This window comes from Oryctolagus cuniculus, chromosome 10 (genome assembly GCF_051225735.1).
Source record: "Oryctolagus cuniculus isolate XC-2025 breed Fujian yellow rabbit chromosome 10, ASM5122573v1, whole genome shotgun sequence".
NCBI lineage: Eukaryota > Metazoa > Chordata > Mammalia > Lagomorpha > Leporidae > Oryctolagus > Oryctolagus cuniculus.
Window position 1 is genome coordinate 81,296,931 of NC_142876.1, and position 27,566 is coordinate 81,324,496.

Genomic DNA, 27,566 nt, shown 5'->3' on the forward strand with positions numbered 1-27,566 from the left:
TTATTCTGGTTTTCCCTTGAGTGCCTGACATTTCCGAGAACATAACAGCAGCCGTTAAAAATAAATAAGTAAATGTAGGGAGCCGATGTTGTGGTGCAGTGGGTTAAGCTGCTAAGTTGCCACTTGTGATATCAGCATCCCATATCAGAGCACCTGTTGAATCCTGTTGGCTCTGCTTCCAATCCAGCTGCCCGCTCATGTACCTGAGAAGGCAGGCAAATAATTGCCCAAGGACTTGGGCCCCTGACACACATGTGGGAGATCCAAATAGACTTCTTGACTCCTAAATTAAACCTGGTCCAATCCTAGCCATTGCGACAATTTGGAGAGTGAACCAGTGAATGGAAGAGCTCTATTTCTGTCTCTCTTTCTCTTTCACTTCACCTTTCAAACAAAACAAATAAATAAATAAATCTTTTTTAAAAAATTATTTATTTGAGAGGCAGAGTTACAGACATATAGAGAGAAAAGTCTTCTTTTCACTGGTTCACTCCCCAAATGGCTGCAACAGCTGGAGCTGGGTCGATCCGAAGCCATGAGACAGGAACTTCTTCTGGGTCTCCCACGAGAGTGCAAGGGCCCAAGCACTTGGGCCGTCTTCCGCTGCTTTGCCAGGCCATTAGCATAGAGCTGGATTGGAAGAGGAGCAGCTGGATCATGAACAAACTGGAGGTGAAGGCTTAGCCTACTACTCCACAGCACTAGCCCCAATAAATAAATCTTTTTAAAAAATGTACTGCCATCATCCACTGGCTGTTTTTGAAGTTCAGTAGTGTTCTAACAGCATATTTCTTTTTTACACTATTCTTAATTATTTTTTTGATTTAGTAAAATCTCATATATTCACTCTGTGTAAACACCGTGACCATTATCTGTCAAAATACGAACACTGATGTGCACCTAGTGTAGATGGACTGTGAAGAAAGGTTTGCAAATCTTGGCTATGGTCTTGTGCCCTATTAACTAATCCAAAAGAAACGTCATTGCAAAGTATTCTGATTACAGGCACTTTGAAAACAACAGGCACTTTGAGGACAGATTGTGTGTTCTTCATCTTTTGGAGACTTGAGTTTCACCTGCTTTAAGATTCAAAAGGCACATTTGAAACCTGAAATAAAGCCGATTCGCTTGGCGATAATCTTCTCCAAGGCTCCTGAACTGGATCAGGAGAACAGGAGAGAGGCTTTGCCGCCTTACCTTTCTGCCTCCCCATGGCAAAGATAACAACTGGGTGTGAAACCGCCAGTAAAATACAGACAGTTGTGCTACAGGTTGGGGCAGGAAAAGACTCCATTCTGAAGTTTACTGCAGAGCCTTTGCTTTGAGACACCTGTTACAGTGTCGTTTGGGCTGCAAATTCCAAACGTTCTGAAGGAGAAGAGACTCGGGGTATGTGGGACCCCTCCAGCTCCCTTTTCCAACTGCTTTAGGCACTATCAGCTCCTGAGGGAGAACTTAAAAAAACAATCAATTATCTGGTGACTTCCTGAGTGGTTTTTTGTTCGTTGTTTATTGTGTGTGTGTGTGTGTGTGTGTGTGTGTGAATAAACTATTCCTGCAGGTTGTGCCAGCAGCTAGACACATCCAGAGGCTGAATTTCCCAGAAACAAACGAAGGATTCTCTTGTAGGCTTTCCCAGCAAATAACTGGAAGCTGCTTGCTAAGGGGCAAGAGCCCTTTGTTTTTAGTCCTGAACGGACTGCTGCATTGGAATTAGCGGCATCCCGCTGGGAACGGACCCTCCCTCCAGCTGGCCACCAGGACAAAGTGGTCGACTTCTCAGAGACCCTCAAGTTAGGAGCCAAAGCAGGTTCTGGAGCTACAGGCGCCCTGTTGTTCTGAGAACTGGCGTCTCCCCTGGCTCCAGCAGAACCAAGGAAACCCTCAGGGCTGTTCCCCTAGGATTAGGGTTCAGAGGGATGCTTTGGGTTTTTTTCCCCCTCCTTTCCGCATCTGTGGCTTCCTCAGAGATGTTTATCAGTGTGGACAGAGCAAGATGCCAAACCGAGACCCTATAGTGTAATGTAAGGTGTTCCCCAGGCCGGCTTAGGAGACCCCTGGGGTTCTGTGTGTGTGTGTGTGTGTGTGCACGCGCAGGACGTGCAAGCCCAGCGCGCTGAAATGCGGCTGCCCTCCTTGCCTACAAAGAGTTGCTCGGCGTCCCTGTCTGCCCCGCACCCTCGGAGAGCGCCAGGGGGAGTCCTCACCGGACAGGGCTTCCCGAGCCCCGGGAGCACCGAGGGCTCGCCTGGCGGAGCTTAGCGCAGCTGGCTCGGCTCTCTCGGCTCGGCGCTGCGGGCGGGCGGGGTGGACACTGGGCTTCTGTGTGCCCGCCGCAGCCGTTGGCTGGCGGGCGCCCAATCCCGGGGCATGCAGCCGGAGCCTGCTCAGGACGCACGGTGGTGACAGACGAGTTCGGTGGCAGGCTTGACCCCCGGCTGTCAGCAGACGCCAGAGTCGGGAGCCCCCGGGCAGCGGGGCCGCAGGGGCCGGGACTGCAGCTGCGGGAGCCGGGGACCCCCGGGATCGGAGGGAAAGAGGAGGCATGGCTTCGGTGTTCATGTGTGGAGTGGAGGACTTGCTGTTCAGCGGCAGCCGCTTCGTGTGGAACTTGACGGTGTCCACGCTGCGGAGATGGTACACGGAGAGGCTGCGGGCTTGCCACCAGGTGCTGCGGACGTGGTGCGGGCTGCGGGACGTGTACCAGGTGAGCCGGGGCGCGCGGGGGCGCCAGGGCCTTGCAGGATGCCCGGTGCTCCCGGGGTAGCGGGTTCCACCTGTATGATTTTTATTCTCTCTCCCCTCGCTACCTCGCTCTGTTCAAACTCCTAGCGGGCTGCGTGGCCTTGGGATCGGATGCTCAGCAACTCGGGAGTAACTGTTGCCTGACAACGCTTGTGAATATTTCCAATGGGGCTTGGGGGGGCACTGCGAGCGAGTCCCCGCTTTTGCGGGCATTAATACAGCGCGGTGCACTGACGGTTGTTTGCCTCAAGACCCTGCAGCTTCGTGGCACAGGGTCTGCCGGGAGTGACTTCTTACTTTCCCAGGATTGCTGCTGCTGCTTCTTCTTTTTTTTTTTTTTAATTTCCCTGGGGGTGAAGGCGGCCATTTCGGGAGCCAGGGTTCGCCCCCCTGTTGACTGTCAGAGGGGCCCTCAGTGGATGTGTCATTTCATTTTAGTTTTCCATCAGGCAGCCCTGACTTGCAAGGCAGAGCCAGGAAAAGCTGATTCTGTGTCTCCTGGCTGTTTGGAAGGAGGGACAGCAAATTGTGAGCACTTTGCAGGAGGGTGGCAGGCCAGGGACGGGCAGGGTGGCCCTGCTGAGTGCTGGAATGCTTGCGTGTGGATCCACTGCCCATCATACCACACAGCCTCTTTATTTCCCTGCGGGGTCCCATCCTGCAGGCAAAATATGCAGCGACTTTTGTTCAACCAGGAGGTTGTTCATCTGGTCTGGGACTGCAGCTTGCCTTGTTTCTTTCTTTCTTTTCTTTTTCTTTTTTTTTTTTTTTAACAGTAATTTATAGGTTTAGAAGTCCTGGGCTTTGATTGTTAATAATATCTTTGAGGCTTAAAAAATAAAAATCTACATTGTTAAGCTAGGAAGATTGTACCCGGAGTTTACTATAGGAATCTGATACAGTATCGCATTTTCTTTACAGTGATATAGATAATGGCTTCATTGTAGTTCATGGATTCCCCCGCTCATTCCTGACCCTATTCCCAATACAGCTGGAATTTATATCTCATTAGATGGTGTCTCGTGTGTGTGATTAAGCACCTGGCTTTGACAAGTCAGGCCTCCATCAATCAGGCACAAAGGAAAGGCTAGCACCTAGGGTTAGAGTATGGAAGTCTGAACAATCAGTGTGTTGTCATCCTTGCTTCAAGGTGAGGACCGTTTGAAGCTGCGCTCTGACGGCCCCTGCTTTGTATAACGTGTCTGGCGATCTCAGCCATTTCGAAACGGAATCCAGAAGCACATGGGGGTTGGAGAGAGTATCGGGCAACTGTGGATGTAACCCGTGCGGCCACATGACACAGCTCCCCAAGGCCAGGAGAGGTGTGTCTGTCTTTCTGTCTTTTTCCTGTCTCGGGAGAAATCCCTGGTCAGTTTGTTCAACAGGACCAATGCTCCTTGTATAGTTTTGTTTTCTCTTTTTAATGTTTTAGAAACTTTCAGAAAGAGATGGCAAATGTGGAAGCCAAGCTCTACACCTCTGTCCCCAAGGATTCGGGATTTGTGGTTTCTCTCTAATATGGTTACTGACCAATTCCTAAGTGTGGGTTCCAGAAATGTGCAACCTCGTGGCTTCTGCATGAGGTTGACCAGTAGTTCTTCTAAAGCACAACAGCAATTTGAGCTACTACAGGACATATATATTTTTTCTTCTGTGTGGGTAGTGTCTGAGCCAATATCCTCTCCTAATGAAAATGAAGAATTTCTAAAATAGTGATGGCTTTTTGAGTATTGGCTTATAAGTAGAAGAAAATGATCTCTGAGTTTAAGATTCCCAAGTCTTCAGAGAAATAAGGTTTTAGAAAATATTTTTAGCCTTAGGAGAACCATAGTATTCTTAATTTCACAGGCTATGTGTTTGCAAGGAAAGTTTTTTTTTTTTTTTTTAAGATTTATTTATTCATTTGAAAGGCAGAACAAGAGGGGAAGAGTCAGAGAGAGAGAGAAAATTTCCATCCACTGAATCACTCTGCAAATGTCCACAACAGCCAGGGCAGGGCCCAGGAGCCAGGAGCTCTGTCCTGCTTTTCTACATGAATGGCAGAGACCCAGGTACTTGAGCCGTCTTCCACTGCTTTTCAGGCACATTAGCAGGATGCTGGATTGGAAGCACAACAGCCAGGACTGAAACCAGCACTTCAATATGGGATGCCTGCATTGCAAGCAGCAGTTTAACCTACTGCACCACAACACCAGCCCGAGATCGTTTTCTTAATGTTTTTCAAATATTGAGCAAGAAAGTAGTGACTTAACTGTATAGAACTGAAAGGCAGTAAAACAAAGTGATTAATGTCTTAGGGTCTAGGTTAAATAGACAAAGCAGCGAATCTAGCCTCTGTCTACGGATGACCGAAGGGAAGTAAATCTTACTGTGTTTCAGTTTCAGCACTTTTTAAATTTCTATTTCCTTTTATTTCATGAGTTTTTTTTTAATCTTTTGTTTTCTTAAGATTTATTCACTTTTTGAAAGGCAGAGTTAGAGAGAGGCAGAGGCAGAAGGAGAAGTTTTCCATCTGCTGGTTTACTCACCAATTGGCTGCAATGGCCAGAGCTGTGCTGATCCGAAGCCAGGAGCCAGGAGCTTCTTCCGGGTCTCCCATGTGGGTGCAGGGGCCCAAAGACTTGGGCCATCTTCTGCTTTCCTCGGCCATAGCAGAGAGCTGGATCAGAAAAGGGGTAGCCGGGACTTGAACCAGTGCCCATATGGGATGCCAGCACTGCAGGTGGCAGCTTTAGCCACTATGCCACAGTGCCGGAGTATGGAAGATGTTATAATGTCTGAATCCAATTATTACATTAAACAACTAGCTTTCAAAGTATTTGTGGAGATAATTTAAAGGATATTATATATTCCCTGTCTCAAAAGAGTTTACAGCCTGAAAGGTAATATTTTTTTTCTGAATTCAAATCTATCTATCTTTCTTTCTTACCATAATTCAGCAGGAATATAGGCAAGGGCTATACATAATAATCAAATGAAAAGATGTCCATTTCACTGACATGCAGTAAATTTTAAAAATAATCATGGATCTATTTCTTCTTAAAGATTTATTCATTTGAAAGGTAGAATTAGAGAGAGATCGTCCATCTGCTGGCTCACTCCCCAAATGGCCGCAACTGGCAGAGCTGGGCCCATCCGAAGCCAGGAACCAAAAGCTTCTTGCAGTTCTTCCATGTGGGTGCAGGGACCCAAGCACTTGAACCATCTTCTGCTGCTTTCCCAGAAACATTAGTAGGGAGCTGGATTGGAAGGGGAGCAGCTGGGACTCGAACAGGTGCCCATACTGGATGCTGGCATTGCAGGCAGTGGTTTTACTTACTATGCTACAGCACTGGCCCCACAGATCCATTTTTACAATGAGTTATACCAATCACAGAGGTTGATAAGGGGGTTCATTGACATATACGATATTTAGCACACTGCCTCGAGCTTAGGAAGCACTGGATAATTGTTCCCTGTTTTGACAGCTAGGATTTCTCTTGTTGCGGTAGGAACCCTAACTCAAACCAGCCTACAGGCTAAAAAGAAGTGACATTGGACACCACTGAGAAGTTAAATGTTGCAGTGAACTTCAGGGATGACTTTGAGGGCACAGTGCTGATTCCCTGTAATCCTTTCAGCCCTGGTTCATGTGATGCCTTCATCCTCGCTTGGTTTCTTCCCTCCTGATAGCAGAAAATTACAGCTGTTTCAGGCCTTAGATTCACGTGTCAGCCCATCTAGAAGGAAGTAAAAGATCTGGTGTCCACCAGCTATCAAAAAGTTCTCAATGGGCATTCGGAGGCCACCCTAATACCATGTGCTGCTTAGCATAGGGAATGAGGCTGCAGTTAATGCAGTATTAATGGGAGTGGTGACCCCAGATGGATAAAATCTTTTTGGTGGGAGTGTGGCAAAAGAAGTTTATTCCTTTTATATCTAAAGCACCAATAGCCATAGATTACATAAACACCTATATTGTGTACATGTGGCATTAAAACTTGGGAGAGGCGGCTGAGCAGCAGGCAAAAAATTGTCTAAAAAGGCTTCTTTTTTTAAATTTATTTTATTTATTTGAAAGAGTTACAGAGAGAGGTAGAGACAGAGAGAGGGGTCTTCCATCCAGTGGTTCATTCCCCAGAGGGCCAGTTCACTCCCCAGAGGGCCGCAATGGCTGGAGCTGAGCCAATCCGAAGCCAGGAGCCAGGAGCTCCTCCAGGTCTCCCATGTGGGTGCAGGGGCCCAAAGACTTAGGCCATCTTCTGCTGCTTTCCCAGGCCATAGCAGAGAGCTGGATCAGAAGAGGAGCAGCCAGGACATGAACCAGCACCCTTATGGGATGCTGGTGCTTCAGGCCAGCGCTTTTAACCCACTGTGCCACAGTGCCGGCCCCCTAAAAAGCCTTATTAATGGAGTGATCATGAACAAAAAGGTTGAGAAACACTGGATTATCCTGATTGGCTCAGGCAAGTGGGGGAAAGGACCCGTTTCTAAAGCCAGGATCAAGGTTGAGCCCCCCAGACCACATATCTGCGCAACAGTAAGGAAGAGTAAAATACTTGGTTGAATGCAGCCAGTGATACTCACTGCATCATTAGAATCTTTAGTCCAGCACTGTTTAATTTTTAAAATTTGTTTATTTGAGAGGCAGCAGGTGGCAGGGATAAGTTAGGAGGAGAGACAGTGAGAGCTCCTATTCACTGTTTCACTCCCCAAGTGCCCGCAGAATCCTGTGTTGGGCCAAGGCCAAAGCTGGGAGCCAGAAATGCAATCCCAGTCTCCCCTGTGGGTGATAGGAACCTAGTTTCCTAAGTCATCACCACTGTCTCCCAAGGTCTGCATTAGCAAGGAGCTGCAGTCAGGAGCTGGAGTCAGGTGTCAGTCTCAGATACTCCAGTATGGAACATGACATCTCATTTGGCATCATAACCCCTAGCTAAATGCACATCCCTAGCACTCTTTCAATAAAAATAGTTGTTTTTCAAAGTAAGCATGAAGATTAATGCACATCCCCTTTGTGATTTTTTTTTAAAGATTTATTTATTTATTTGAAAGACAGAGTTACAGAGAGAGAAAGAAAGAGATCTTCCATCTGCTGTTTTACTCCCCAAGTGGCCTCAGTGGCCAGAGCTGGGCCAATCCAAAGCCAGGAGCCAGGAGCCAGGAGCCTCTTCCGGGCCTCCCACATGGGTAGCAGGAGCCCAAGTACTTGGGCCATCTTCTGCTTTCCCAGGCCATTAGCAGGGAGCTGGGTCTGAAGTGGAGCAGCAGGGACTCAAACCGGCACCCATATGGGGTACTGGCGCTGTGGGCAGAGGCTTATCCTACTACACCTCAGCACCAGCCCCTCTGAATATTTTTGCCACAGTAATTTGAGCTAAAAGTGTGGGGTTCATTGTTAGAACCCCTGTAGTTCTATCCCATAATTATGAATTCTGAACTATAAGGATGAATATTGTGGTGTACTGCCCAGCTTTCTTGCATGTGAGCTGGAAACACACTGATGAGTGACATATTTTAGTAAACCCACATGATAATCATCCTATTGATAAAAAAGGTGTCATTTTTCTTGCTTCTGGTCTGAGTAGCGTTGTTTGTAAGGAAATCCAAAGCTCGGTCACTCTGGAGAGAAGAAAGGGTGGGGCAGGAGAGATCCATTACATGAACTCCCTGGCCGTGCCCTGGTAGGGTTTAGTTTATTCATAAACCATAAGTGAAATAAGATCTCACACCTATTCATAAGGTATTTGGCAATGGCATTGTCTGGCTAGCAAAGCCAGGAAAGCATAATTTCTTTGGAATTGAACACTTCCTCCACTTCTAGATATTGGAGAGGCAAGTGACTTAATTTGCCAACAAACCGTGAATAATTAAAATACCAGCTATAAGGCATTCCTGTAGTAACATGAGTAAATCAAAAGCAGGCTGAGACAACACTTAGGAGCAACGGCTTGAATCAGGTTCAAGTAGCAGACGTGGGTGTTCACCTTCAATTTGAGCCAAATTTTAGAAGCTGATTCATCAGCCATCTATCTGTCCTGCTGATATCTTGCCTGGATGGGTTGCATTATAACCATTAATGAGATTTAACAAACAACTGAGGTGGAAAACGGTGGGAGAATGTTGTTGAAAACCGATCAACACCGTTTGCTTTTTTATTCAATGTGACATGTTCTAACAAAACTCTGCATTTAGGATTGGGTTTTCCTCTTCTTCCAGTGTCCCAAAGGTGGAATTTCTTACAAACCATGAATGGAGTCATTGCCTTCAAGAAAAAGCAACTTGAACGAAAATCTGGGAGAGTGAAGGGACCCAAAGACCCTGAGACAGGCAGCTGGCACTGAGCGTAGCGTACAGTACAGAACACCCAGAGTCTGCAGGCTCAAGTTCAGCACATTTGACCTTGAGCAAATTACTTCCCCTCTCTGAGCATGGTTTCCTCCTGGGTAAGATGGGAGAACAGTAGCAGCTATATTGAGGGATAGGGTGAGAAGTTCATGAGATACTGTATTTAATAGCAGTGCACCCAGCACAAGCAAATGCTCGATAAATGTATGATGTATGATGTGTAAAGGACTTAACATGGAATTCAGAGGAGGTACTTGATAAATGGCTGCTAAGGGCATTACAATCACTTTTATAAGTGAGACTAGTTCTCTGGAAACTAACCCATCTTTACACGTAGAGAAGCCGTAGTAGTTCCCACAGATGTGTGTAGGGTATGGACCTTGGGTGTTTTTATCCTGTTCTCTTCAGCAGATTCATGTCCTCTTTTTAAAAAATTACTTAGTAGAGAGCAAGGGAGGGAGACAGAAAGTTCTAACCATCTGCTGGTTCATGCCCCAAATGCCCACAACAGCCAGAGCTGGATCAGCCTTAAGCCAAGAGCCAGGAACTCAACCCAGCAGGGATCCAGGTACTTGAGCCATCACCTGCTTCCTCCCAAGGTGTGCATTAGGAAGAAGCTGGAATTGGAAGCAGAGCCAGGACTCAAACCCAGGCACTCTTATATCCCAAGTGATGTCTTAACCTCTGTGCCGAACACTTGCCCTAGCTGGTATCTTAACAACTAAGCCAAACGCCTGCCCCCATATCTTCTTTTAATTAAGCCCGTATGTAAGATCTAGGAAGCCACCATCATCTCATACCTAGAGTCTCTGGGATCATCTGTCTCTATCCAAGACTCTGATGTTCCATCATCTGCTACACCTGAACTTTGTATCTCACCTTATTGGTTGGCAAAGGCCAGGTCTCCAAAAAGGCAATTTCCCATTAAGCAGTCAATGACCTATGTACATTTCAGATAACATGTGAGGATCCCTCAAAACTTCATGGAAAATGATTTAAAGATTTTTGGTGGCAGAAAAATTTTGAAGTCCATGGACAGTTTTCCATAATATTATGAAAAATTTTAAAAAGTTCATTTTCCATGAACTTTTTAAAGACCCCTAGTATGCATGGATTTCAAAAAAAAAATCGCACTAAAATAAGCTGTATCTTTTAATGGCAATTTTCAAGAACTCTTTGAAGTACTCTCATATCCCTGTACTCTCCATAGTCCTCTGAGTGACATAGACCAGGAGCAGTGTGGGGGAGCAGCAATGAGGGCCCGCAGGTGGAATCTGGCCTGCCTCCCGTTTCTGTAAACTTTCATCATCACACAGCCACACTTATTCACTTACACATTATCCTCAGCTGCTTTCACACTACAGCAGCAGAATGGAGTAGTTATGACTCAGTTACTTAGAACTGAGTTGTTGATACTAAGACTGCATTGCCCACAAAACTGAAAATATTTACCATCTGGACTTTTAAAGAAAACGTTTGCCAATCTGTGGAATAGGAAAGAAAGTAAAATTCTGGGGAGAGAATGTTGGAGGAAGAAAAGCCCAGAATTCTATCATAGAAAAATAGCAGTGGAAGGAATGTGGAAAAATTCCGTCAATGAAAACCTAGTCACAAGGAAAACGAAGGCTGAGCGCTCAGTTTACCTGGACTTGGTCCTTCAATGGAAAACGAGGGCTGGAGTGACGGACTCATTCTTCCATGTGTTCATTCAGTCATACCTAAAATAATTACCAAGTGCTCACCCTGTTCCAGGTCCTGTGCCAAGAGGTTTGCAACACAAAGTCCAAAGTTTTTCCTGCCCTCAAGAAATACATGAGGGCGCTGCAAGAAGTTCATGAGAAATGGACCTGAGGTCCAGGCCTAGGTGTTTCGTAGTGCGCATTTCCCCTGCACGTGTGGAAGACCCCTGGTGCTGTCAGCTAGGGGAGGCAGTTGAGAAAATCAAGCTCTACGAAGCACTTTCCCCTTTCAGGTGAAGAGGGCAGGGTGTCTAAATCAGAGAAGGAAGGGAGGAGAGCCAAGGGCACTTCCTGGAGGAGGTGATTCTGAGGCTATTTTTTGTTAAGATGCATTTATTTATTTGAGAGGCAGAGTTACAGAGAGAGAGAGGGAGACAGAGAGATCTTCCATCTGCTGGCTCACTCCCCAGATGGCCACAATGGCCGGAGCTGGGCCCATCCGAAGCCAGGAGCTTCTTCCAGATCTTCAAGGCAGGTGCAAGGGCACAAGCACTTGGAGTATCCTCCATTGCCCTCCCAGGCCATTAGCAAAGAGCTGGATTGGAAGCAGAGCAGACGGGACTCGAATCAATGCCCATATGGGATGATGACAACACAGGTGGAGTCTTAACCTGCTACGCCACAGCACCGGCCCCTGAGGCTATTCTTGGAAGGACAAGTAAGCCTAAAGTAGTTGAAGAAAGGTAGACAGAGAGGGAGATGAAGAGAGAGAGTTAGTTCTACTATCTGGTTCACTCCCTAAACAGCTGCAAAGGATGGAGCTGGGCCAAGTGAAGCCATGAGCCCTGAACCCCATCTGAATCTCCCACGTGAGTGTCAGGGCCCCAAGCTCTTGGGCCATCTTCCTCTGCTTTCCCAGGTATGTTATCAGGGAGCTGGATCAACCTGGACTGGAACCACTGCTCTGATATGGGATGCCTGCATCACGGGTGGCAGCTTAACTCCCTGTGCCACAACACCACTCCAAACAGCATGACTTTTGGGGTTACTATGAAGGGTTTGTTAAAAACTTGATCCCAGATGAGTGCTGATTCAGATTCTGGCTGCTTTGCTTCTGATCCAGCTCCCTGCTAATGTGCCTGAGCAGGCAGCAGAAGATGGCCCAAGTGCTTGGGCCCTTGCCACCCATGTGGGACACCTGTGTGGAGTTCCTGAGTCCTGGCTTCAGCATGTCCCAGCCCCAGCCATCGTGGCCATTTGGGGAGTGAATCAGTGGATGTCTCTCTTTCATTTAAGTAAATTTTAAAACATTTTAAAACAAAATAAAAACCTGATGAGTTGAAGGGAGGAACAGAGATTTTGTTGGAAAATAACTCCTGAACTTGAATGACTTGTGCTTTTAGATTACAATACTTTTCTTCAGAACTCTGCGGGGAGGGGAAAGGTTGAGGTAGAACTGCTGCTTTAGCAGTGTGGCTGACAGGTGCAGGGGAGGATGGTGTGCTGGAGGCAGGGAGGCACGGGGAGCCCCGATTGATGGCATTCAGGTTCAGGATTCCAGTGGCTTGCAGCAGGAAAAGTTTGGTCTTCTGTTCATTCTGCCTATCCAAACACAGGTTGTCTGGGAGTGCTGCGCGTCACTGTCTCTCAGACCCACAGTCAGACACACTGAACACCTCCAGTTGCCATCTTTAGAGTGTGGCACTGGCAATTATGGGTTTGACCTCCAAGTGACTCGTGTCATGTCTCACACGTCACTGGTCAGAACTGGTCATGTGACCCACTCTACCAGGGGCCAAGGAAAGCAACTCTGCCTACTGAGAGACAGCGTGGGGAACAGCGTGAATGCCGATTCTGAAATGGAGACTAACAAGCAGCAAGTTTGTTAGTGAACCCTCTGTGGTTCAACACCTGCACAGAAGAATGGAAAGAAGGATTAAGGGAAGAGGCATTTGGCCTAGCGGTTAAGACCCATGTGTCTCATCTCAGAGTATCTGAGTTCATTTCCCAGCTGTGGCTCCTGACTTCAGCTTCCTGATAATTGCAGACCCTGGGAGGCAGCAGTGATGTCTCAAGTGACTGGGTTTCTGCCACCCACGTGGGTGATCCAGGTGGAGCTCTCAAATCCTGGCTTTGGGGAGTGAACCTGTCTGTGGGAACTCTCTTGTGCATGTTCCTGCGCGCTTGTGCTCTCTCTCTCTCTCTCTGCTTTTTGTATATTAAAAAAAATTTTTTTTAATGAGATTGAGCAAAGGCGGCCTCACCAAGGGCCACAGCTGACCTCACAGTGGCTCTGAAGTTGAGAGTTGTCCCAAGTTGAAACAAGAGGAATGGGTCTTCCCACAACTGTCAGTCCATCCTTGGAAGTGGGTCACCCTTGAAAAGCGAAGGTGACCTTGGAGAAGGCAGCCTGCTTTTTAAGGGAGAGCAGTTCCCAGGCGGGGCTGAGAGCTTCCCTCTCCCAGTTTGCACAACAGCTGGGGCAGTGCATCAAGGCAGCACATCACAGCGTCTCCTACAACATGCCTGCTCATTAGAGGCTACGGCCACAGCCGGTGCCAATACAGGGCCTTTGGGAACGAAGTGGAGAGCACAGTGGGGTTGATGTGAGAGTGCAGAATTGCGCTTTAAAAAATTACCAGACCAGCGCTTAGCCCTCTGCCTCTATGCTGAGTTGCCCGCCTGGTCTGGCCAGGTGTCATCTCTCCACCCAACCATGTAACCTCGTTCTCCCCACCCCCCCCCCCCAATCCAAGCAACTGGGCACCCTCCCAGGTCCTGTCTGGAGAGGTGCCCATCCATCCTTACGGATGTCCCTTCCCTAATAAACCTTGCTATTTTACCTCCTCCCTCCCCCCCCCTCCAAAAAAAATTACCAGACCGACATGGCAGTCTCCTGCCTGTATCCTGCTGTCTGTTGAGGCTGTTGGGCATCCTGGGAGTCAGCAACAAGGAATGAGCCCCACGTGCAGAAAGGAGAGAAACGCTGGCTGAAAAACAAAATGAGTCCACTGATCACTGATGACATTCAATGACCACTTTTCCCATAACTCCAGACTGGGGTTTTATGGTGGACAGCTGAAATGCCAACATACCCAGAGGAAAAAAATCACCTGAATTTTAAGCCCAACATTTGACATAAATAAATTTCTAAAAGAATCACACAGTTTAAGGTCAGTAAGATTAAGGGGAAGGTCAATGCGATGTTGGAAAAGCATCTTTAAGCCCTGGTTTAAAGATGGAAAACACCAAGTGGAGAGTGGCTTCCTTGCCTTTTCCAGGGAGTGTTTGTTGTTCCTATTCTGTCTTTTCTAGGTGGAGCTGCAGAACGAAATCACTTCCTTGCTCATCCTCTACTTAAGTTTATTCTGAACCTTATATTTTTGAGGTGCCAGTTGGTGGTTGTTGGAAAGTTTGAATGACTCAAATGAGAAATAACCTGTGTAGCTCTAACCTTCATAAGCAAGACCATATGACTTACAGGGTGGAAAGAAGGCAAACATCAAGCTCTCATGGAAAAAATTAAAACTAACATCCATCTGTCAATACAGATGTATTGTAGACAGATGTCATCCATCACAGATATCCCTGGGTCCCTGAAATAAACTTTTGTTAGGGAAGAAGCCGGTAAATGTGGTTTAGTGAAATAGTTGCATTTCTACCTAATGTCTCATTTTGAGTCTCTAGAATTTTGTGTCTGAATAGAGTTTTTTTTTTGTCTAAATAGCTGTTTTCCCTTTAGTGCTTTTATGTAATCTCATTGTCTTAACTTGACTAATAACTACTAATTATTAAACAGCCATTTTGTGCTAGGCCTTGTACTTGGCAGTTGCATGTACAGTATTATCTTTAAGAAAATAAAAAAGTATAGGGTTTATGTTGATATACAAAAATACAGCTTCATCTTAAAATGAATTCAGTGTTGAAATATATATACAAAAATATAAAAGATAATATAAGTGAGTCAACATATTATCAAGCCACTGCCTGCAATGCTGGCATCCTATATGGACACCGGTTAGAATCCTGGCTGCTCCACTTCTGATCCAGCTCCCTGCTAATGAACCTGGGAAAGCAGCAGAAGATGACCCATGTGCTTTGACCCCTGCGACCCACTTGGGATGTATATTGAATCTGTATGAAAATAAGTCTATGAGGACAAAATTTTAAAAATAAACACTTTTTTTGCTGATGTTGTGGCTAGTTAAAGCCAGCATCCCATATGGGCACCAGCATCCCATATGGGTGCTGGTTCGAGCCCCGGCTGTTCCATTTCCGATCCAGCTCTCTGCTAATGCACCTGGGAAAGCAGTGGAAGATGGCCCAAGTGCTTAGACCCCTGCACCCATGTGGGAGACCCAGAGAAAGCTCCTGGCTTTGGGTCAGCTCAGCTCCAACCATTGCAGCCATTTGGGGAGTGAACCAGCTGGTGGAAGACTTTCTTTCTGCCTCTCGCTCTCTCTGAATGTAACTCTACCTCTTAAATAAAATAAATCCTAAAAAAATTTACTATGTTTGCTTCAGATGTTTTTCTGTAAGATAATAAAATTATATAGAAATGAAAACCGCATTGTACCTCCCCTTTCTCACTGGGAATAATCCTACCCAGAAGGTTTTCATTGCTGGACTTTTTTTTTTTTATAACTTTGCTACATGTGTATCTACAAATAATAGGTCTTTATTTTGTGCATTTGTGTAATTTGTATGTGTGTGCATGTGAATTTGTGTGTGAAAGAGGGAGAGAAAGAGGGGTTCTGTTACCTTCTTTTTCTCTCTCAACTGGTTTTGGAATTTGTAAATTTTTTAAAGATTTATTTATATTTTTTTGAAAGAGAGAGGGAGAGATCGAGAGAGAGAGAGAGAGTGCATGAGTAAACCAATCTCTTGTTGATGGGCATTTAGTTTGTTTGCAAATTTTCGGTGTCCCAAAATACTACAGTGAAAAATTTTGATTTTCATCTTCTTGTGCATATGAGTGAGATTTCCTCTACAGTATGTACTGAAAAAAAAAAGAATTGCTCCATTTGTCTGCTTTATTCCGTGTTGTGCCTTATCCTGTCCTCTCCAAGCTGACATTGTGAACCCCATTGTAGTGACTTTATGGACTGACTAGCTGATAAGCCATGGTGCTGAACTGTGAGCAGTGCTCTTGCAGATTCCAGCCTTCAGCCTCTGCTTTATTTATCAAGAGGTAAATAACACGTGAAGATCAACTCTTATTGTTTATTCATTTACTCAACAAATATTGGGCAGTCGAGTACTCAAAAATGAAGTCTATAGACTCAGGTTGCCCGAGGTCAAATCCTGACTCAGCTGTTGGAAGATTGAGTTATCTGAAGTCCAGCTTTTCCTGCTATAAAATGTGGATATTTATAGTACGATTACAGTGTAGTAGTATATGGTATAGTATAGGTGCTATGGTCATTGTAAGGGTGATAAGAATTAAATGTACTGGTATTTGAAAGCATTGTTGGATAGATGGATGAATGGGTACCCAACAGATAGTTATCTTTGTATGTGTTGTCTTTGATTTTTTTTTTTTTTTTTTTTTTTTTTTTTTGGACAGGCAGAGTGGACAGTGAGAGAGAGAGAGACAGAGAGAAAGGTCTTCCTTTTGCTGTTGGTTCACCCTCCAATGGCCGCCATGGCTGGCACACTGCGGCCGGCGCACCGTGCTGATCCGATGGCAGGAGCCAGGTACTTATCCTGGTCTCCCATGGGGTGCAGGGCCCAAGCACTTGGGCCATCCTCCACTGCACTCCCTGGCCACAGCAGAGGGCTGGCCTGGAAGAGGGGCAACCGGGACAGAATCCGGCGCCCCGACTGGGACTAGAACTCAGTGTGCCGGCGCCGCAAGGCGGAGGATTAGCCTAGTGTATGTGTTGTCTTTGATTTTTATGTGCATAAGTAACTTTTGAACCTTCTACAATCTGCAGAAACCTTGACTCCTCTTTCCTTCCATTGCTCCAGGTTAGGAATTGTTGTCTGAGTGGCGACTGGGAAAAGAATCACTGACCACTGTGTAGAGACGCAGTGCTCATGACTTTTTTTTTTAAAGATTTATTTATTTGAAAGGCAGAGTTACAGAGAGGTAGCAGTGGGGGTTGGCAGGGGAGGTTTCCATCCACTGGTTCACTCCCCAGATGGCTGCAGTAGCCAGAGCTGAGTTGATCCGAAGCCAGGAGCCAGGAGCTTCTTCCGGGTCTCCCACGCGGGTGCAGTGACCCAAGCACTTGGGCCATCTTCTGCTGCTTTCCCTGGTCATCAGCAGAGAGCTGGGCCAGAAGTGGGGCAGCCGGGACTCAAACCAGTGCCCATATGGGATGCCAGCACTGCAGGCGGTAGCTTTACCCCTTACGCCACAGCGCCGGCCCCTCCCATGACTTTTTATCAGGAAGCTCTTGAGTGTCATGCTGCTGTCTTCTTGGTTTGGTCTATTGAAAACAAAGATGTACATAACTGTATATTTGTTTTATTTCCATCTCTCCAACAGGAAGATATTAAACATTCTTCTCCCCTTCCCTGAACCCCACTCCATAGAACTAAGAACCCCACATTCTCATTCATGAAGGCTCTGGAACCCCATAACTGCTTTCTTTCTCAACTGTGTAAGCTGTCCTCCCATATGACCCTCAGATCTGCAACACCTGCAGAGACTCCATTCTTACAAGTTTCATGCCACACTTAGGTGGTGTCGCCAGCAAATATTTTTACAGAAATTAGTGTGTCACATTAAAATGCAGTTAGATGCTTATTATCCAAGAAAGAAAGTTCGCTTGGTAAAAATAGAGAAATGCTATCATCAGCTGGACCTGTATTAAAATCAGGTATCTACCACTTAAGGGCTGTGTGACCTTGGTCCAAGCTACTGGATTTTCCTGAACATGTTTCTTTACCTGTCCAAAAGAAAAAATGATAAAAATTGAATGTATGTGATTTAATGTTATATTATAACTAGTACTCAAACAGTATTTTTCACTTTGTGTTTCTGTGTGGGTGCAAACTGTTGAAAGCTTTACTTAATATATGCTAAATTGATCTTCTGTATATAAAGATAATTGAAAATGAATCTTGATGTGAATGGAAGGGGAGAGGGAGGGGGAGAGGGGAAGGTTGCGGGTGGGAGGGACGTTATGGGGGGGGAGCCATTGTAATCCATAAGCTGTACTTTGGAAATTTATATTCATTAAATAAAAGTTAAAAAAAAAGTTGAAAGTAACATTGAGGAATAGATGCTTTGTAAATGGACAATTATGAACACCATGCAGAATTTAAGCCCAAACAGCCCTAGCTAACAGCTCTCATATGTGATATTGGCAAGCTACGCATCTCTGTGTAGGAGATGAAGATATGGTAGTACCTACCTGTTAGAGTTGTGAGCAGACAGAACAAAATCATGTGAATGAAGATCTCACTGAAGTGGCTGGCACGAAGCATTTAAAAAAATACCAGTTATAATTATTTTTGTTTGATGAACATGTTCCTTTGTGTGGGACACAGGGCTAAGAATTTTATGTTTATAATTTTCTTTAATTCTTCTAATCATTATGTGAAATAGGCATAATTAAACCCATTTGGCAGGTGCAGAAATTGTTTTCAGCTGTTTAGTAACTTGTCCAAAAGCAAAGACTGGAGCTCAGATGTGTCAAAATTTATATCCCATTGACTTGATCCATTGATTCACATGGGCTTAGTTTGCCATTTACCTGGAGTCATGCCTCTTCCTTTTTTACATCAGCCTTTATGGAGTCTTTTCTAGCACCAGAGTGAAAAGGGCCCCTTAGACTGCCTGTTTCACTTCTTTAGGACTCTTTCCACTTGAAAAAGAAGAAGCAGTTCATTTCTAATTGCAAACGTGCAAACATCCACAAGCATGTGGCTGAGCTCTTTCTCTCCTCCTTCTACCCCAGATGTCCCTAAGCTCAAGCCATGGAGGGGTCCACACCCACACAAGGGAATCCTTCTAGATCCTCATGGTTAAGTGCAGTCAGCTAGAGCCACAAGGCCTGGGTTCAAAGCCCAGCTTTGCTGCCCACTACATGGGAAGCAAGTTACTCAACCTCTCTGTTTGTTTCATTTTGGGAACATAAATATCATCCCACACCTCTGAGGATAATTGTGAGAAATTAGTGACTATTTATGTCTTGCTATATGTCCGCTACCTAAATTAGGCCTGGGAAGGAGTAGGCCTTCAGGATATATTATAAACATCTAATGTTTAGGAACCATGATGGGTGCATGAAGTGCACTGGATATTACACACTTCAACTACTGTTCTACATAATGTCATCATTTGTTACTGAGCACTTTTTGTTGAGTGATATTGATTACCTTCTGGCACGTCTCTGGGTAGTTGGAATACAACATAACAGACAGACGTGGGCTCTACCTTCATGTTGCTAAGAGAATGGGAATGACAGGGAAAGTGTGACAAAGGACTTCTTCCCATAAGTTTTAGTAAAGCCGTGACTCTAAGGATAAGAAGATCAAAGAGAACTGCATTCCCAGTGGTGGGACTAGCAGGTGCAAAGGCACTGAGGCAGGAAAGAAGTTGGAGTGTTAGCGGAATGGTGAGAACAGAATAGCTGAAATGTGGAGGGTTTAGTGATGGATTCCTAGGTGTCCTAGTGTTCTGAAGTCCGTGTGGAGCATGGTGGATTTTTAAGTGTAGGAAAAAATCATTCACTCAACTAGTTTTTACTTCATGCCTATTTCACTCTAGACTAGCCAGGCAGTAGAGATATAGCAACAAACAAAACATGAAGCCCTGCCCTCTTAGGACTTACTTTTTTAAAAAATACACTTTTAATTCCAAAATATACTTTTAATTCCATTTTTTGTGAACTGTTGGACACACTCTCATATTCTTTCTTCGTTAGCCAATGTGTGGCTGGCCTCTTCTTTTCTTTTAAAGATTTATTTTATGTATTTGAAAGACAGAGTTACAGAGAGAGGTAGAAACAGAGAGAAAGAGAGGTCTTCCATCTGCTGGTTCACTTCCCATAATGGCTGCAATGGCTGGAGCTGAGCCAACCTGAAACCAGGAGCCAGGAGCTTCTTCCGGGTCTCCCACATGAGTGCAGGGGCCCAAGGAATTGGGCCATCTTCTGCTGCTTTCCTAGGCCATAGCAGAGAGCTGGTTAGGAAGTGGAGCTGCCGGGATTTGAACCGGCGTCCATGTAGGATGCCAGAACTGCAGGTGGCAGCCTTACCTGCTAGGCCACAGCACCGTCCTGGGACTTACTTTCTAGCTGGCAGTTTTTCTCTCTAGTCTAATGAAATTCAGACTTATTGCATCTAGCTGCCTCCTGACATTGCCACTTTCCAGAATAGTCCACACTTTAAACTTGCCCTATCCAAATTTGAACTCCAGACATTCTCAGGAAATCCTGCTCTTTCTTCAGTTAACTGGCAGCTCTGCCCCTTCAGACGCTCTGGTCAAAACCTTGGGTCATCCGCAGCTCCTAGTCCATCAGCACACCCTTTTGGCTCTCCCTTCCATGTACACAGATTCCCTTTTACCATCTTGACCACCATATCCGTGGGCCCGTCCACCCTCAATTCTCGGCTGGACTGTGATAGCTGCTCCGAATGGATCTCTGCCAACACTGTGGTCTGTCCTCAACTTTGCCTCCAGGGTGATTTTGCTCGAAGTCAGATCATGGCATTTTTCCACTCAGTACCCTCAAGTGCCTTCCCAACCTGGAGAAAAAGCCCCCTTAGGCTTCCTCCAAGGCCCTGTGCCCATGTGGTTGGCACTCCCTCTCCTGGGCTTCCTACCGCCCTCCTCAGCAGATGCACCCAACCCCTGCCCTTAACTCTTGTGCTCTTCCCAGCGAAGCTGACCTCCTCTCTGGGCCTCAAACCTGCCAGGCACACTCCAGCTCAGAGTCCTAACCTCTGGAGTGTTCTCTGCTCTGCCTGCCTGGGAAGTCTACGTGGCACCTCCCCCCATCATTTCCTGCAGATCTCCTGAGGCGCTCAACCCAGAGATGACCCTGACTGTGCTCTTAGTCTGCTTTATTTTTCTCTGCGACCCTTCTCACCACCTGAGGTTGTAGTTCGATTTCCTCTTCTTTTTTAAACATTTATTTGAAAGGCAGAATGACAGAGAGAAAGGGAGAGAAACAGTGAGGTCTTCCATCCCCTGGTTCACTCTCCAAATGGCGGCAAACCAGGAACTCCATCCGGGTCTTCCATTTGGGTGGCAGGGGTCCAAGCACTTGGGCCATCATCCACTGCCTCCCCGGGTGAATTAGCAAGGATGGGAAGCAGAGCAGCCAGGACTTGAACCAGTGCTCCAATCTGGGATGCCATTGTCACAAACTGCAGCTTCACCACTGTACCACAATGCTGGCCTCTGGCTATATTTTTTGGAGGGGGGTGAGGGAGGGTATCGTGATTTTATTTTAATCTATTTTTTCCAAAGAAACCATTTATTTAAGGAGTACAAATTTCATAAGTAAAACTTTGGGAATATAATGATTTTTCCCACCTTTCCCACCCTCCCACCCCCACTCCCAACCCACTCCCAACCCACCTCCTCCTCTCTCCCATTCCCAGTCCCATTCTCCATTAAGATTCATTTTCAATTAACTTTACACACAGAAATCTATGCTAAGTAAAGATTTCAACAATTTGCACGCACGCGCGCGCACACTCACACACACACGCACACCTGAAACTGTTTGAGATCAAGTTTTACAGTTAATTCTCATAATACAACTCATTGAGGACAGAGGTCCTGCATGGGAAATAAGTGCACAGTGACTCCTGTTGTTAATTTAGCAATTAACACTCTTATGTATGATGTCAGTGAACACCTGAGGCTCTTGACATGAGTTGCCAAGGCTGTGGCAACTTTTTTTTTTTTTTTTTTTTGACAGGCAGAGTGCACAGTGAGAGAGAGACAGAGAGAAAGGTCTTCCTTTGCCGTTGGTTCACCCTCCAATGGCCGCTGCGGCCGGTGCACCGCGCTGATCCGATGGCAAGAGCCAGGTACTTATCCTGGTCTCCCATGGGGTGCAGGGCCCAAGGACTTGGGGCATCCTCCACTGCACTCCCTGGCCACAGCAGAGAGCTGGCCTGGAAGAGGGGCAACTGGGACAGAATCCAGCGCCCTGACCGGGACTAGAACCCGGTGTGCTGGTGCCACAAGGTGGAGGATTAGTGTAGTGAGCCACGGCACCGGCTTATGGCAACTTTTCGAATCCACAATCTCTGTCAATATTTAGACAAGGTCATAAGCAAAGTGGAAGTTCTCTCCTCCATTCAGAGAAAAGTACATCCTTCTTTGATGGGCCCTTCTTTCCTCTGGGGTCTCACCCATAGAGGTCCTTCATGTAGAATGTTTTTTTGCTGCAGTGTGTTGGTTTTCCATGTCTGAAATGCTCTCATGGGCTTTTCAGCCAGACCTGAATACCTTAAGGGCTGATTCTGAGGTCAGAGTGCTATTTAAAGCAATTGTCATTCTATGAGTCTGCTGTGTGGACTGCTTCCTGTGTTGGAACATTCTCTCCTTTTTAATTCTATTGTCATTACCAGACACTTGGTTTTATTTATATAACCCTTTTAACACTTAATCCTATCTATATGATCACTTTAACACTTAAGATGGCATTTTTAACCACCCTGGCTATATTTTTTTGATATGGCATATTTCTCTCCGGGCTTGGAGTGTTAGCTGAAGGCATGCAGGGATCTCACTGTCATTTCCTTGGTACCTGGAACAGTGTGGCAAATAGCACAGGAAAGGTAAGAGCAATCAGGAGGCCAGTGCTAATGACCAGCTGGGAGCCTTCAGGGACCTGAGTGAGGCCAGTGGCAGCTGGCAGTACATTTGGAGGATGTGATGGCAGCATTGGTGGGACTCTGTCCACAGGGAGTGTTTGCATTCTGTAAAGTTTCTTTTTTCAAAAAAAGATTTATTTTGAAAGTCAGAGTTACACAGAGAGGAGAGAGAGAGAGAGAGAGAGAGAGAGAGAGAGAGAGGTCTTCCAACCGATGGTCCACTCCCCAATTGGCTGCAACAGCTGGAGCTGCGCCGATCCAAAGCCAGGAGCCAGGAGCTTCTTCTGGATCTCCCACCTCCCACGTGGATGCAGGGGCCTAAGGACTTGGTCATCTTCCACTGCTTTCCCAGGCCATAGCAGAGAGCCGTATCGGAAGTGAAGTAGCTGGGACTAAACCAGCGCCCATATAGGATGCCAGCGCTTCAGGCCAGGGCGTTAACCCACTGCATCACAGCGCCGGCCCCGTGAAGTTTTGAAAAACCTTACAGCAAAATGGCTGAGCATGCTGAAATATATCTGCGTGTGTGTATGTTGATTCTTTTTAGTCATTGAAGATAGCCCTAAGCCAGTCACTTGATCTCTGAGGATATGTGGTTTTGGCTTTTGTGGTGGCCATTTCCTTAGGGAAGCAGCATTTTTGACAGCAGAGCAGTTTATTTCCTTCAGTCCCTATGAAAATGGGCTCACCCGGGACCCCAGCTTCTGTGCACTGCCAGCTGCAAGTGCGTACCCGTGCCCCACCCAGGGCGGGGAGGTTGGTGGGGAGGTTGTGTGTGTACTTGTCAGCTCTGGCTGTCAAGCCATTGCTATTTCCTGCACCCAGCCCTGTGGTTAAGCTCTGGAAGATGCCCTGTTTTTCCTGCTCAGTGCCAGCAGGCATTCCAATGGTTTTGCCTTCTGTTTGGGGCATTCTTGTGGATGTCACTTGTCTTTCTGCCCCCGTGTCCAATCATTCCTACCCACCGGAGTTCAAGGACAAGAAGATCCTTTTGACTCGATTTGCCTGAATTCTTAGGAACAAAGCACAAACACAAAACCAAACTCTTATTTTCTGGTCCTTATTAGCGTTTAATTAAGTTTGCTTTCCTCAACGCCTTGACTATGTCCAAGCCTTTTAAAATTCTGCAAACACAGACAATATGAAGAGAGTTTGACCCTGCAAGTTACAAGATGGCCATTGTGTCTAATTATCAACCTCTTCCAATAAGGACAGAAGAGTAATCTCTAGAACAAAGAGAAATGCCAGACATTGCTCAAATATGTCCTAACAAGAGAGCACGTTTTCTTTTAATAAATAGGCCAACACCAATCTTAAAATGAATTCCGTGTTGAAGTTTGAAACAGTTTGGTCAGGACATAAAGAATCTGAACTGTCTGCTCCTGCTTAAATTTACAGGGCTCTTTATTCCTTAAGAGTTTTATATATTAAACTTTCTAGGTATTGATGCCAAATATAGTTCCAGCCAAACTCTTACGGTTTTGCTCTCCAATTCTTTTTGGAAATGAATTGTGTGTGTGTGTGTGCGTGTGTGTGTGTGAATGTGTTTTTTCTTTTAGTAAACATCAGATGCCAGCCCTGAGTTTCAAGAGAAAGAAATTTGTTTTTCAGATGTTGGTGCCAGCGTCTGAGCAGTACACTTCTTCCCCCCACAACTCATCAGCTGCATTTCTTCAGGCTCCTCTACCACATGAGGTTACAGCTATAGCAGACATTTGCCATACCTGTGTCTGTAGGCTGTGTATTTTAAATAAATCAAGCTTATGTTCTTTCCACCCTTTTCTCTCTTCTCCTGGTTTTTAAGGTGTTCTTTCTTGGAGCTAAATAGGTAGTGTTCAATAAGTAAGTAAAATATGTGTGTACATAATGCACACATAAGTGAAAATATGTAAATACATATATGACCATATGTGTACGTGTGACCGTGTATCTGAAGTTTGTCCAGAAGGTAAAACCATAAGCCAATGTATTTCATAAGCATTTTTTTAAAGATTTATTTACTTGAATGAATGACAGAGATAGAGGAGAAAGAGGGAGATTTTCTACCCACAGGTTCACTCCACAAATGGCAGCAATGGCTGGGGTTGGGCCACTCCAAAGCCAGGAGCCAGGAGCTTCTTCCAGGTCTTCTACATGGGTGCAGGAGCCCAAGCTCTTGGGCCAGCGTCTGTTGCTTTTCCAGGCATATTAGCAGGGAGCTGGATTGGAAGTGGAACAGCCGGGACTCGAACTGGCACCCATATGGGATGCTAGCACCAGAAGCAGTGGCTTTACCCACTAGACCACAGCGCTGGCCCCACTAAGAATTATTTTTGCTTACCACTCCCAGCTTTCAACATTGCTTCTAAGTTTATATTATGTTACTGGCCAGTACCAACACTATGCTTAGACTCCATACCTGGGGAAGTCTTTAGAAATTGCTATCAATTGGGGTCAGCACTGTGGCACAGTGGGTTAATGCCCTGGCCTGAAGCGCTGGCATCCCATATGGGCGCCGGTTCAAGACCCGGCTGCTCCACTTCCTATCCAGCTCTCTGCTATGGCCTGGGAAAGTAGTAAAAGATGGCCCAAGTTCTTGGGCCCCTGCACCCGCATGGGAGACCCGGAAGAAGCTCCTGGCTCCTGGCTCCTGGCTCCTGGCTTCAGATCGGCACAGTTCTGGCCGTTGCTGGAGTGGACCAGCGGATGGAAGACCTCTCTCTGTCTCTACCTCTGCCTCTCCTCTCTCTGTGTAACTCTGACTTTCAAATAATAAATAAATAAATAAATAAATAAATAAGAAATTGCTATCAATTTTGATGGGAATTCAAGCAAATGAAATTTGGTGAATGACTCCTCTGTTTCCCTTGGTTAAAAAGAAGAAAATAACCAGAAAAGTGGTCGTATGCTGAAGCCCCTGTGACCTGCTGGCCTGGCACAGCTGTGAAATGGGAACATGCCATGGGCTACCTCCATGGGAAGGATTTAGTGTCAAGTCGAAAGCAGAAGAGCGAGGTACTCGGCATGCAATGCATGCCTGGCCAAGGGGGGAAGGAGCCTTGAGGAAGAAGCAGAGGAAGCCACAGGGAAACCACACTGCCTTGCTCAGCCACGCAGCTCCATTCATCATGAACAGCTAAGGAATGGCACTGGTCTGCGTGAATAGGCGCTGTGATGAGGTGCACAGCTCTGTTTCCATTGAATGATTCTCACATTTCCTGAGGGAGCTAAAGACATTGGAATCAGGAGGCGTGGGTTCCAGTCTTGTGCTGCACCTCCTACACTGGCTGTGTGAACCAGAGCATGTTGGCCAAACCGTTGCACCTGTTTCCTCCTCTATAATCTATTTATTTATTTAAAGGAGAGACAGAGCTCCCCCATCTGCTGGTTGACTTCCCAGATGACTGCAATGGCCAGGACTGGGCCAGGCAGAAAGAGAGAGCTGAGAACTCAGGGCAGCTCTCCCCCGTGTGTAACAGGGATGCAGCTACTTGAGCCGTTACCAGCTGCCCACCAGAGCACGCATTAGCAGGAAGTTGCAATTGTGAGTGGATCTGGGACTCGAACCCAGGCGCTCTGAAAAGAGATGCAGGCATCCCCACTGGCATCTTAACAACTTAACTAAATGTCTACCATGGTTTCCTCTGTAGAATGGGAACAAAATACCTCATAATGTTGTGATAAGAATAGCTGTGGTGCAGGGGGTTAAGCAGCCGCCTATAGTGCCGGCATCCCATACAAGCACCTGTTAAGAGTCCAGGCTGCTCCACTTCTCATCCAGCTCTCTGCTAATGCACCAGAGAAAGCAGTGGAGGATGGCCCAAGTGCTTGGGCCCCTGCACCCCCGTGGGAGACCCAGAAAAAGCTCCAGGTTCCTGATTTTTGGTCTGGCACAGCCCTGGCCGTTGAGGCCATTTAGGGAGTGAACCAGGAGATGGAAGATCTCTCTCTCTTCTCTCTCTCTTTCTCTGTAACTTTGCCTTTCAAATACATTTTTTCCCAAAGAAACTTTTATTTAAGGAGTACAAATTTCATAAGTACAACTTTAAGAATATAGTAATTCTTCCCACTATACCCACCTTCCACACCCACTCCCACCCCACCTCCTCCTTCATTTCCCCTTTCCAGTCCCATTCTCCATTAAAATTCATTTTAAATTAACTTTATACACAAAAGACCAACTCTATACTAAGTAAAGAGTTCAACAATTTGTGCGTGCGCACACACACACACACACACACACACACCTGAAACTGTTTGAGATCAAGTTTTACAGTTAATTCTCATAACACAACTCATTGAGGACAGAGGTCCTGCATGGGAAGTAAGTGCACAGTGACTCCTGTTGTTAATTTAGCAATTAACATGCTTATGTATGACGTCAATGATCACTGGAGGCTCTTGACATGAGCTGCCTAGGCTATGGAAGCCTTTTGAATCCACAGTCTCCGTCAGTATTTAGACAAGGCCATAAGCAAAATGGAAGTTCAGAGAAAAGTACATCCTTCTCTGATGGCCACTTCTTGTGGATAGACTTCTGCTTTTGCACGTGGTATAGCATTAGACTAACATAATTAAATTAAATACTTGGCAGATGACTAAATATTATAGTGTGCTTCTTTCATGGACTCTGGATTTTTGCTGCATTCTGTAGTCTTTACTAACTATATTAAGAGTTCAACAAATAGTATGAAAAAGAGGAAAAAAAGTGTTCCTCGACACTGAAGACAAGGGCCGTTCAGGTCATTGCTTCTCAAAGTGTCAATTTCATTTCTACAGATTTCCTTTTAGGTGCTCTGTTAGTTATCACAGATCAGGGAGAACATATGGTATTTGTCCCTTTAGACTGGCTTATTTCACTAAGTGTGATGTTTTCCAGATTCATCCATTTTGTTGCAAATGACCGGATTTCATTTTTTTCACCACTGTGTAGTATTCTGTCGTGTAGATATCCCATAATTTCTATATCCAGTCTTCATTTGACAGGCATTTAGATTGATCACATGTCTTAGCTATTGTGAATTGAGCTGCATCAAATTAATTTTA

The 27,566-nt window shown here is 45.8% G+C and overlaps 1 protein-coding gene across 4 annotated transcripts in view; it reads left to right on the forward strand.

Moving 5' to 3' along the window:
- FRMD4B (FERM domain containing 4B) overlaps nucleotides 1-27,566 on the forward strand; it is a 366,145-nt gene that overhangs the window by 156,577 nt on the left and 182,002 nt on the right. For 2 of the 4 annotated variants that reach the window (XM_089305911.1, XM_002713308.6), the window contains exon 1: nucleotides 2,153-2,707. The exons of the other annotated variants lie outside the window; for them this stretch is intronic. In XM_089305911.1, the coding sequence (XP_089162037.1) occupies nucleotides 2,546-2,707 (162 nt within the window). In that variant the 5' untranslated portion in view covers nucleotides 2,153-2,545. Of the gene's footprint in view, nucleotides 1-2,152; nucleotides 2,708-27,566 lie in introns of those variants that run through there. 4 annotated transcript variants of the gene reach the window in all.